This window comes from Perca fluviatilis, chromosome 6 (assembly GCF_010015445.1).
Source record: "Perca fluviatilis chromosome 6, GENO_Pfluv_1.0, whole genome shotgun sequence".
Lineage (NCBI taxonomy): Eukaryota > Metazoa > Chordata > Actinopteri > Perciformes > Percidae > Perca > Perca fluviatilis.
The window spans coordinates 16,366,850-16,379,519 of record NC_053117.1 but is presented as its reverse complement, the minus strand read 5'-3'; the positions used below and the strand labels follow the sequence as shown (position 1 = coordinate 16,379,519).

Here is a 12,670-nt window from a genome sequence, read left to right as displayed (position 1 = left end):
TTAAATAATGACCTCAGTTACACACTGGACATTACAACACAGCTGCTACGTAGTGGTATGGATGTGGTGATCCTTTCAGTGACTCAAAATGGCGATGGATGAACGTGAATGAATGTGCTGTGGTTCAGGGATCACTATTCAACTTTTCCAGCACAGTGGTCTCATTCTACCGTAACAGCTTTTTAAATGCCATTTTATACTTAATTGAAATTAAGCAACTCTATGATACAAGAAGAATTAATTTCTTACAAAATGGTATGAAACTCTATGCCTAAATCACTACAAACTTTGCTTTGAATAACACTTAAAAACCAAATGTAAAAAGTTACTTGTTCTGCCTTGAGCTTGTTGATAGTTTGCATTGTACTGCACAAGGAGATACAGTAATATCTATCCATCATGCATATCTTGACTACTTATTTGACTTACCTGCCACTGCACTGCTGCTAAAAAAGGCCAGCATGGCCTCCTGCTAGCAGTCTATTTGTATTTATCACTGTGTCCTCTAGAAGTCCATCCTATGCTGCCATGGGTCTCTTGTCGCTCTGAGCAAAACTTCATTTAAGATGGGTAGTTAGTGCCTGTTCCCTTGGCATTTTAATGCAGATTAATTACTTTCCCTGGCCCGAGCAATCCATTTTTGTTTGTCTGTGGATGTTTTTAGCTTTTTCTTGACCTTGGGGTGAAGAAAGAGAGAAAGAAAAAGAGAGGGGAAGAAAAACAGCCCTCCACAGTAGACTTATACCCTCAATTTAATAGCCGAGTGAGGTGTTTCTCCAGCATCATCAGATCAATGGAGAGTAAATAGCCCACACTTCTTGTTTCACAGTGCAGTATTGATCTTTTCCTCAGCCTCGGCTTCCCTTTCCCCGGCATCTCGTGTCTTTCAACCCCTGGGACTGTGCTGATTGTCATAGATTGGACAAGCTAACAAGCGCATGATGAGGAACCAGGCTTTCTTTTCTTCTCATAGGCTGTTTCATTTTTTTCTTTGTGGCACTGGCATGAACACACACAGACAGACAGACAGACATACACACAGGGACTTAAAAACATCAGATCTACACAGCTCAGCGCCATAAAGGAGTATGCTGCTTCTTTCTTGTTCCCTCTGTTGTTCCCGTTGTTCTGTCTTCATCTACGCTGAGAGGATCTACTGTGGCTGTGCCTGTCTTTGGGATGTTAGCCAGCCTGATGGAGTATACCAACTGAACTACAGAGCTACTCAGAGATACACTGTGTTTCTTCACCTCACTGGGAACTTTACTTTTTTTTTTTCAGCTGGCACCACGTTTGTTCCAGAATCTCCCATCCTCTCTGAAAATATCTCAAGTGGCCTGCGGAGAGCGACACACTCTGTTTGCGCTGGAGGACGGCAGTGTGGCGGCATGTGGGTAAGTTCAGTGTCAAGGCAGCAGACAGTTTGCCCAAGTCCAGACCCGAGGGGGATAGGAGGAGAGATGAGGATGCAAACCCCTCCCCACACATCCCCACCCCCACTGACATTACTGCATAGGTAAATTAGGGTCAGGGGAAAGATCGAAGGTTTACGTGCATGTGTGTGCACGTTAAATTGGGTATTTTCTCTGTGTGTGTGTGTGTGTCTCTTCCGTTCTGCTCGGCATGCAAAGTTGTAATAAATCTTGTTGAGAGCTGGATGTGCTGCCGGGTGGCTCAGGATCAATATGAAGTATGTTTACTAAATCCAATAGCTGTGTTTGTGGAGAAGGGGAATACACCAGCTGGAATAAGTGATCAGATGTGCTTTTAAGGCTCATTACCAGCCTGTTTGGCATATAGATCTGCTTTTTAACAGCCCTCTGGATTGTACACGTTTATGCTTGAACACAGCCAACATGATATAATTGCATATGCATTTGATCATCTACTTAGTGTTTCCAAGATTTACTTTTTTTCCTCCACAAACCCTAGATGACTTTTCACGGGCAACTACTGTAGTTGTAGTAGTGTTTATTTAGCTGCATACATGTGGATGCATTACTACAATTAGCTAAATTCAGTCTGGTATTTATTTTTTGTGTAGGGTTTGTTTTAAAGGCTGATGATAAGGCTATTATATTCAGGATCAAGGGAAATTAGAGTGATGTTTTGTTCCACCATTTTCTCTCCTTACTTTGTTGTTTTTATTTTCCTGGGTTGAGCAACCCTCTGAAGAGTATTTAGCTCATGTGACCTACAACTTGTCATTAAAACTGCGTATAGAAGTATAAACAATAAACAGTGGAATCTGTAATGATCTGATCATTTTCAAAACCCAGAAACTCTAGATATGACTTATTTCAGTCAATACAAACGGTTTAGTGTTGATTCACAGTATTCAATCTTAGTATTATTTCTTAAAAGATGTGCTGAGTAAATATGGCTTGAGAAAGGAGTTAGGAAAAGTGTCAGGCTTTGCATTTTCTGCCATGAAACACTCACAAACGGGTGTATGCTAAAACAAGCTAGCAGGCTAATGCAAAGGATCACAGCATTAAGAGAGTGTGATGCCTTCAGTTCAATCAGGAGTAAAAAACGTATTTTAAATAAAGTCAGTAGGTTCATTATTTTACTGACATTTTGATATTTACTTTTTTTCTCACATCCTTAGTTTCTGTTCACTCGACTTCCAAATTCAAAGTAACACTTCTGTAATATTCTAACTAAAGTAATCCATACCAACAGTGGTAATCCCTGTTACTCCCTGATACACATAGATCTCTCCCCCAATCCTCGCTCTCTTCTTGGCTTCCTGTGTTTGCATGTGATATTTTAGGCGACTCTGGGAGGGATGACAGTTCTAACCAGGCCTATTAGGTAACCCTCAGGGTGCCCTCAGCACTGATTTGAGCACCATTAATTTTCTATTATGGAGTGCTAAAGATGTGCCCCTGCACAGTCATTCACCTGGCTTATTGAGTCTCGCACACACCAATTGTGGACTTTTCCAGGGCAGTGTTGCTAAAGGTTTAGTGCGACCCCTCTGGGGAGCTAATTTATTATTTGCAGATATTGATCTGGCGGCGTAGGCCAGCCAAGCCGTGGCCGATGTTGACTCTGCTCTGGCCTGTGGCGACTTTAACCCTTTCCAGACTGAAGTAGACACACACTAAATGGATGGTCAGTGGCTGTTTGAGCACTGCTATTAGTAGTTCTTTCAATTCCTTTGCTTATTCAATGGTCTGTTTATTAAAATGAGAAACTGATGGAAGTAATTTGCACTAAGACGAGGATATATTTTTGTCTTTATGGATATAGAACTTGCTCTTTCTTTGCAAACTCAGCTACACAGATACACAGACACACACACACACACACGCATACACACACACACACACACACACACACACACACACACACACACACACACACACACACACACACACTGTCTGGCCTGTCCAAGGGAAATAAAATCACAGTTAAGAGGAAGGAAAACAAATTTAGAAGGTCAGACAAAACATTTATCAAGCTGTGTGTGTCTGGTGGGTAAATAACAGAGGGACAGTAAAGGGCATGACTCTGAAACCACCAGATAACCACAGCAGATCATCACACCCAGTTTCAAGATTCACTGCAGAGAACGGATATTTCTCAGAGGGTTGCCTTCAGAGCATTTGCTAATATTCTTTCTCCTATATTGCCGTTTTATTTTGAACATTAAACTGAGACAAATAACCTAGATCAGACATCTTATTGTACCACTCCAATTTCAGCCATATAGTTATTCAAGTCTTACAGTATAGGCATTAGGCTATTTATTAAGACGCCGTGTCTAAACATCTGCAGTATACACAAACAATTTCTGCTCAATCCTATGCTATTATATGATAGAAAATAAGTTAAGCCACAAACCAGGCTTCTGAACAAGAGGAGGCTTTAACTTTACTTTAAATAAAATATCCAGATGTGGGTTTTGTGCATGTGTGTAGAAAGTAGAAATATATGCCAAAGTACATGTCTTTGCTATTTACGTCTTTACCCTGCACAAACTCACACACACACACACATAGTATGAACCTGGTATTCCCTCACAAACACACACACACACACACACACACACACACACACACACACACACACACACACACACACACACACACACACACACACACACGTATGCCCAGGGACCAATAAGTTGCTTCCCACAGGCCTCCTCAAGGCCCTGCTACAACCTCAGACTCAGCGTGGCCCGTCCCAGCCCTAATTGGTATTTAATGCTCTCACTGAACCTGAGAGGTCAAACAGCAGTGTGTGTTTGTGTGTGTGTGAGTGTTAGTGTTTGTGTAAGGGTGCTGAGCCAAGTATGTCACAGGAGGTATTACCAAGAAAGGGCAAAGAGGAAACCTAGTGATTGCACATCTATGGATGTATCCTGTGATGACTGCTGGGTAGCCTGAATGGAGGGTGAATGATGATAGATGTCTGGAGAGGAATTATGGAGGATAATAGACCACCATTTTCCTTTATACTGGTTGTTATTATAGCCTTTTACTTGATCTTTATGGCCTAGAACATAAAATAAAGGTCAGGAAATTTCCCAGGGATGAAAGTGCCTTCAACCAATCCAAATTTGTCCATACTCCCTCTGTAAAGGCGATTTCATGGTTGACAAGCCTGTCTCTTGTTGAATTTGGCGTAACCTCAGAAGTTGGCCCATATTCATCTTCCATATTCATGCGAGTCACTGAAACTGAGGTGGAGGTCAGAGAGAAGACATCGCTGATGAGGAAACATGGTGGAGTGGATTTTCCACTGTTTTGCTGCGTAGTCTCTGCTAATGCTGTTACGAAAGAGTGGGCGGTCCGCCCATAGAGCTCTGATGGGGAGGAAGACAGAGGGAGGAAGCCACCTCATGCTCCCTTTGTCTCGTTCCGTGCCACATCCAAAACTGTCTGCCTTCTGCCAGAGACCACAATCCAGGGAGATGCTCCACGCAGCTGTCTGGACTCAGGGAGAGGAAAGGAAAAGGAAAGCATAAAGGTTGTGAATAACGATGGAGCGAGTTGTACATGTCCATAACAACACCTCTATAGCTATGTTTTATAACTTTATTATTTCATGCTCTGCTTGTAATATGAGCCCCTGAGTTTGTTTTGTTATCTCTGTTGTTAATTTGTTTGTTTTTTGTCACATTTGGTTTGCTTAATTCTGCATAGATTTTGTTATTGTTGTCGAGGACCCCGTTGAAAATGAGACATCTCAAGGGGGTATTCCTAATGAATCATTTCCTACAAATGGGGACAAATACGATATTACCCATTTGTGTTGTCTCTGGCATATCATTCAGTATCTCATCTACCAGATCATTCTGCTGTAAATAAGACAGCATAGTGGGGTTTTTATGCTTTCTTTAAATATGTAATTATCAGACTTGATCTGCTCTCAGCTGTGCGAGATACGTCCGGCATCTGGACGAGTCCAGACAGACTGATCGAAATGAAGAGGCATGCTTTAATTAAACATAAAGAAAGGGTGGAATTTTACATCCAGCCTTATTTACTAAAAATGGTACATGCTCTTGGTTTATCTAATGAATGGGTTTTTTTCTCCATTGGATTCACATCCATTACAGAGCTTTGGAACCTGTGCCATTACAAATTGCTCTATACGTAAAAAGAGTAAATGTGGTTCTAAAGCAACACAGTTGTCAATAAGCATCAAGCAGCCGCTGCTGACATGCCTGCTGTCTCATCAGTAATCAGGCCAATCTGTTTTAGCAGAAAATGGCCATACACGGCGCAGCATTGATGGCAATGTCTCATTTCAACTTCATGATGCCTTGAGAAGGCAAAGCAAATCAGCAAATGTTCATGAATTCGACAGCAGAAGCGTGGAAATTCTATGACAACTAGTTGGATTCGGTGAGCCGAGTGCCAGCACTTTGCATTAAGTTACACTAGGCACTAATTGGATGCTACCTGGCTCTACATCACTAGCAGCTCTGAACAGGATCAGGATCTGGCTCTGGCTCTGACTAACAGCAAAGCTCTCTGGTGTTGCTGGCTGATTACCCTTAGCAAAGGGAAAACCGAAACGATGATGAGAAAAAAAATCCCTTCTCTTCTCTCGCACAAGCCCTTGGCCCTGTTGGCACTCTGCAAGCTTTTAGATTTTTCCTGATGTCCCTGAAATTGATTTTCAGCCATGATTGCATCGCCTCTCTGAGGATAATCAAAGATTTTAAATAATTGCTGCAGTATGACTGTACAACGGGGAATAACAAGAATAGTGGCTACTTCCCCTTGCTGTCATCTATAGAACAATTTTAGCTGAGCACTACGGTATGACTTCACAACATACCTCTCAAATGGTTCCCAGTTGTAGGCATGACACCATTTGTTTCGTTGGACTTGCCTTTTAAAATCATATAATGACAAAACATGCCATGATGTCACAGCTTTGGAAATCTCTCATTGAAACCTATTTTTTATTTAGGTACATGTAGTTATTACGTAATCACTTCATTATTATTCTTTTGGCTTTAAGGGGAAAAAAAAAAACAATCTGTTAATAATAATAATGACTATCTCTTATCCCAGCTGATTCATACACAATTTATCAGCCACGGAAAGAACAAGTTGATGTCCTCTGAATCCCTTCTACACAAGCTTGACAACACGTCAGCTCTCAGTAACATTTTCCCTGCTTAATCTTGCTGCCATTGATTTAAAAAAATCCCGAGGAAGTGGTTTTGTGCTGTTACTCCTGGCTGCCTCGTATAAGAGAGACATCACCATCCTGGAGCCACCCTTTTGTGCCACAGTGAAAGATGGTCTCTCGTTTAGCGCGGAAATGTAACCAGTGTTTGCGAGGGGAGAAACAGATTGATTAGAGGGCGGGGGAAGATTAATAAGCTGCACAGGGCAGTTATGACACCCATTGTTTCACACATGCCCTGCAGAGGTGTGCCTCCCAAAATGCATCATTGTGTAAAATATTGACCTAAAGCATATCATTACTCTCTTTCTCGTATGCGCTTGCTTTGCTCTCCAAAGGAGGCTTCTAAACAGTAATAAACTGCTCTCTCCCTATTTTTATTTTTCAAGAAACTGCACTGGCTCCTTGAGTAAAAAGATTATATATACTGTATGGCTTGTCATAACAAAAATCCTGTCATTTACTGAAAGAGAGCAGAATCAGGGCACCCGAAAACAGACAGAGACAGTTCACTCATCTGCTAGATTGCCCAGTGGAAAAATAAACTAAGAAACCCCGCAGAGATTTTAAAACATGACTGAGCCCAGATTCATACTATGCATGTTGCATATATTATAGCCATCAATGGAAGTTCACCAGACAAGCTTTTTTATAATCAGGTTATATTGATTTTATTTCTTTACATCTAGACTAAAAGTGCAAAATGAAGTATTATTTTGGCCAAAAAACTAAACAATTTTATTAATGTACACATATTTTAAAAGCAGTGTTTGTATTAGACTTGTACACTAGACATTTATGTATTCATAACAGCAGATGTACCCTTTTGAATGGAGTGAGTGCTGTTGTTACAGAGTGAGCCTATTACTTCAAAGAATGTTTTTTTTTTTTTTTTTGCATTACATAGCCTTAGCCTCACTAACTATACCTTAGGTTATTGAGTGTAAAACTTTAAAGTAAGCCCAGGTTACCCTGTAGGAGGTTTTTGTGGCTCTTAAGGTGTTAAGAAAATCTTCCTTCTTCAGTTTTAAGACCACGGTTTTGTGTGAGCAGCAGATGCATTGCAATGAGAAACTGGAGCTGAGTGGTTACATATTCAAAACTAATAAACTAATAAACTTTGTGTTATTCACAATAAATGAACACACACACACACAGTTTTACAGTCTGAATTGGAAAACACTTAACCTAAATTTAAGATTAAACTTAACATTAAAATAAAGCCTACCGAAATGACATAAGGATGAACAATGTAAACAACACATAAATACCCAGACAGATAACTACACTTCATTTATTCTACACTTACTCAATACTGCAGTCATAAAGATGCACGATCAACATAAAGTTACATACACTAATTTTATTGTGTATGTTGCTCTGTTTAAAAGTAACTGAAGGGAAATAAAGACAGCCATTTATAGAATGTTGGAAATGTGTTGTAATGGATTTGGGATTGCATTTGGGCTTTTAGTAGACTAAGTGAAATCACAGCAGAAGAAAATAAAATCAGTGTTCTTTTAAGGTATTTTAATTATGACAAACAATTGGATTAATCTACCATATTTACCATCAACAGCTTTTGGATGCTGTCATGGATGGGACAATAATGCTTTGCACGACAACAATCTTTCACGCAAAAAATGTTTAAAGTGCTAATGGCATTTTTGTATGAAGAGTGAAGTGTATTCCAATTAGTCAAATGGCAAAGCTTGATGTTATCTGAAATTAGCTTTCATGTGAGATTTTCTACCCTTGTTATTTTCTGTTACTAGCTGGAGGCATGGCTTTGTTCCCCTTTCTATTTAATTTGCTGCCAACCTGTTTTATTTATTTCTGTGGTTGCAGAAATTGCCTTTTGACCTTGATGATTACAAAAAGTAAGTGAATTGAAAAGGCATTGATATCCAGAATTCAGTGGGCTGATGCACAAGGTTATTCATCTTCTTACCTCGGTGCGGTTTCAGTTTTGCAATGGTCAGATTTTAGTTCTCGCTTTGCTGTTTTCATTATCTTAAGAGGGCAGAGGAGAGCTTTTTGCCAGCGACCTTATAAACTTCAATTTCCAATTCAGTACACCATTACACACACACACACACACACACACACACACACACACACACACACACACACACACACACACACACACACACACACACACACACACTCTATCTGCGATAAAGACATGCCCCCTCCCTCCACACATATACACACTCGTACTGAAAGTAACCTCAATAACGTGCAAAAAGTGACAATTTTCTGCTTAGGACAGACATAGACACTGCATTTTAGTCTCCAATAACTCTCAACTGTCAATTTATCGTAGCTGTATTTTTTGGTAATATAACAGCATAACATGGGACCAGAATCAATTGGTTGATTGTGTGTAATATAGTGACTGCACATGTAACACACAAATTGGATGTTGTGTTAAGTTACTCTTTAATAACAGAGTATGGGGGGCATCTGCAGCCGTGCAAATGTACTGTACCAGTGATGTTGATTTTTATATAACATACAAATAAATATAAGGACAATATATGAATAAAAAAAAAATACGTGATCCCAGTTTTCATCCCTCATTCCTCTCTGCCTCACAATCTCACACTCTCAATCTAACACACACACACACACACACACACACACACACACACACACACACACACACACACACACACACACACACTGTATAGCCATATCCATTTTGACACCTGTAAAATATGTAAGTAATGATGTCTACTGTGGATGAATGGCTGAACGAGCCTGCAATAGGGCTATATAGTACCGTGTTCACCTTGGGGTCACTCATTCGATTCAGGGGCTGAATCTGAGTGATCAGAAATCATTTCCATCTAATGGCGGAGTAGAAGAGACGGAACATGGCAGAAGCGTCTCAGTGGTCCCACTGGGCTCTTGGTTTCCTTCATAATACAGAATAATCCAATAAACCCACAACTGATTTGTATACCTGATGCTGTAGTGTGCACATTGCAGGGAGTGCTTTCAGTAGCGGTGGTAGTCTTAATGTAATGTATGAGTAAGTGTGCCTACAACAGAACTGAGTTTATCTTGTGTTTTTTTTTTTTTTATCTTGGTGACAGATCGTTCAATCATGCGTTTACGGCCGTACTGCACCTCTTTCTTTCTCTGTTGTCCTGTTGGCAACCATTTCTGGTTGCTGGAGAAGAGTGTTTTATTATTCTAGCAAGTGAGCAGACATGTCAACACTTAAGGATGACTCTCTGCAGTGGCCTCATGGATACCTGTAAAAAGATTTTGCTGTCATATCACATCCACCACACTGTGTAGGTTTATGCTCACCAGCCACAGAATTTCATCCAGCAGCATCGGTTGACAAAAAAATATCACACTTTTCTTCTAGAAATATAAGAAGTTAAATGTAGAGTTGCAAGCTTTTCACACAATGTTGATATAAAGGTCACTATAAATTATATCAATAATTAATTTTTTTTTAATTATTCGTTGTTTGTAATTGTAGCTGTTTGTATGATCGACTTTTTTTTATTTTTGTGATTGTGAATCTAGAATAAGTCACATTTTTCATATTCAATGCAGCTCATTTGTAACGAGAGAGAGAGAGTGAAAAACACTTAGTTTCATTGTAAATGCAGTTAACTGGACTGTGTTGAATGTACAGGGGATGAAAGAGAGGTGAGGGGGCTGTAGGGTGAGCAATAAAAAGAGAAGCTGATTTTGGCTCTCCAGTGTTTCAGTGTTTTCTCTGCTGCCCTTTCAAGCTTAGAGAGGCCCGGTGGGGCCTGGAGTGTGTGAGGCTGGAGTGCAGGGAGCACGGGGGCACCGTGTAGGCTGAGGCTCAGCATCTGCCAGCCCAGACTGTCCGTGGTTTGTTCCTTTTCCAGCACATTCTTACGTAATTATCTGTGATAAACTCCTCTGCAGTCAAGCCTCAAATCCACGTCAGAGGCCTGGCTTACCGAACAACTCTGAGAAAGCCACATGCGCGTGCACACGTGGCCTTGAAGATGCTTGAGCGCACCAACGCACCCACATGCAAAGAGACACACAAATGTGCATTCTCACACACCTACTCACACTTAGATTCACACAAACAAAAGTTTGGGCTGCACTGTCAAGTGGGTTTTGTATTTTGGAGCCAAAGGAAGGAGGGTATTATCCCGGCTGCCACATTGACACTCAGCAGAGAGTTCAGCAGACTTCAGTGGTTCCTGTCGTGCCCAGCACTTTCCCCTCTCAACACTAAGTTCCCCAAAGTCCCCATGACAAAGAACCTGCAGATACTCTCTACTATGCCAGAATCGCCACTACAATAAGTCCTGCCTCTACTTCCTGGCTTTGAACAACTTTGACTACTCAAAGCTCAACAGACAGAAGTGAGGGTTATGTTGTTCAGTAAATTATGACCTCCTCTTGTGTCTTTCCTATCGCTTACCTCGGAGACGTTGTTTATATCGTTATAATTAGCCATCCATGCATGCACGTTGTTAAGATAATCATATTTTGTACCATATTTTGTTACAAATTGGGGCACAAAAAATGAAGAACAATGGCCTGGTTTTGAGTTCAAAGAAATAATAACCATATTATTTCCTTGCCATGTTTTTTTACAAGGGTTCTTGGATCTTCGTTTTGCTGTGTATTATCTAGTCTGATGCCAGCAGAACAGGGGCAGGGGATGACAATGGAGTGGTGTACTGCAGAAGACTGAAGGCTGTGCCAGCAGGATAAGAGAGTGAAAAACAGAGGAGGGTGGGGGTTTCATTAGCATAACTAGCGGGATGCCCAGAACCTTTCTGGAGTGGCATGTTTACGGCACCAAGCTTGGCAAGAGCACACTCATTTTATAGGGTTTATTAAGGAGACAAGGGGAGGCACAAGCAGGATTTGGGATATTGTCGGCATGTGTGTTTCAGTGTTTGCGCTTGCTTGCATGCGTGTGTGTGCAAGTGAGCATCTGCGTTTATGTGTGCGTTTGGTTGTTTTGTTTGCATGTGTGGGGTCTGGGAGGAGGTGTGCTGGGTTTCGGCGGCTGTGTGGCGGCATCTAGCCCAACTACTTTTACATGTTTGTATTTTGGCTTAAGTGCCCTTTAAAAGCAATGAAATAGAAAGTGCATTCATAAGCCAATCCTCAAGAATGATCCCATTTCAGAGGAGCAGAGAATGGGGCTCTTTGTTGTGCTCTGGATCCTTTCATCTCTCTGAGGTCATTTTCACAGAGCAAACAGGGAGACTCATTATCAACCTGCACCTGAGAGGTCAGAACCTGAACTCTCCCCCTCCCTCACTCCCTGTCCACCCCCTCCCTCCCCTCAGCCGGGCCTCCGCTCGCTGCTACCCCTGGTCCACACTCGGGTTTATTAGCGCAGAACATATTTTCCCGGGACTGAGCTTGCCCTTATTGTCTACAGCGGTCAGGGTCAAGTCAAGGGCTCTCAGCCTAGATTGGAATCATTTGTCACATGGTCCCGGACTGCAGCTGATTTCAGCAGAGGCCAGGGTGAGGTACACAGCGGTTCCAACACCACCTCTGACACAGGGAGCAGGGGAGAGCAGCCACCGGACTACGCAGATGGCTTCAACATATTACACAGCCACTGCTTGCCAACAAAAGAGCCCCTCCTTTCCCCTTTTTCTGCTCGCGAATTTGAGGGGAATGAAATGGGAGACTGGATTAAGAACATAAATGGAACACGCTCTCTGGGTTGTCAGGACATATGCCTCCAAGTTTGGAGCCCTTTCTGGGACCTCTGTCTCCCTTTAACAGTCCAAAATTGCCACATGAGTGACCGTGATAATGACTGCACCTTTTAAGCCATGAAGGAAGAAAAAAAAAATTCCGGCAGAGGACTTATTCCTTAAATGATGTAAACCATGTAAAGTGTTGCAATTTGGTTTGGGAGCACAGGGAAGGTTTTTTATTTTTTTTTTCACCCTCCACCTCTCTTCATGGTCAGCAGGAGCTTGCATGAACAATGGATCGTGCTGAGGTAGCATTTGGAAAATGACTTTAA

The 12,670-nt window shown here is 41.5% G+C and overlaps 1 protein-coding gene across 1 annotated transcript in view; it reads left to right on the top strand.

Annotated features, from left to right (window-relative positions):
• LOC120560105 (ultraviolet-B receptor UVR8-like) overlaps positions 1-12,670 on the top strand; it is a 300,069-nt gene that overhangs the window by 72,969 nt on the left and 214,430 nt on the right. The window contains exon 5 of the mRNA XM_039802276.1: positions 1,282-1,394. Coding sequence (XP_039658210.1) covers positions 1,282-1,394 — 113 coding nt within the window. The remainder of the gene's footprint in view (positions 1-1,281; positions 1,395-12,670) is intronic.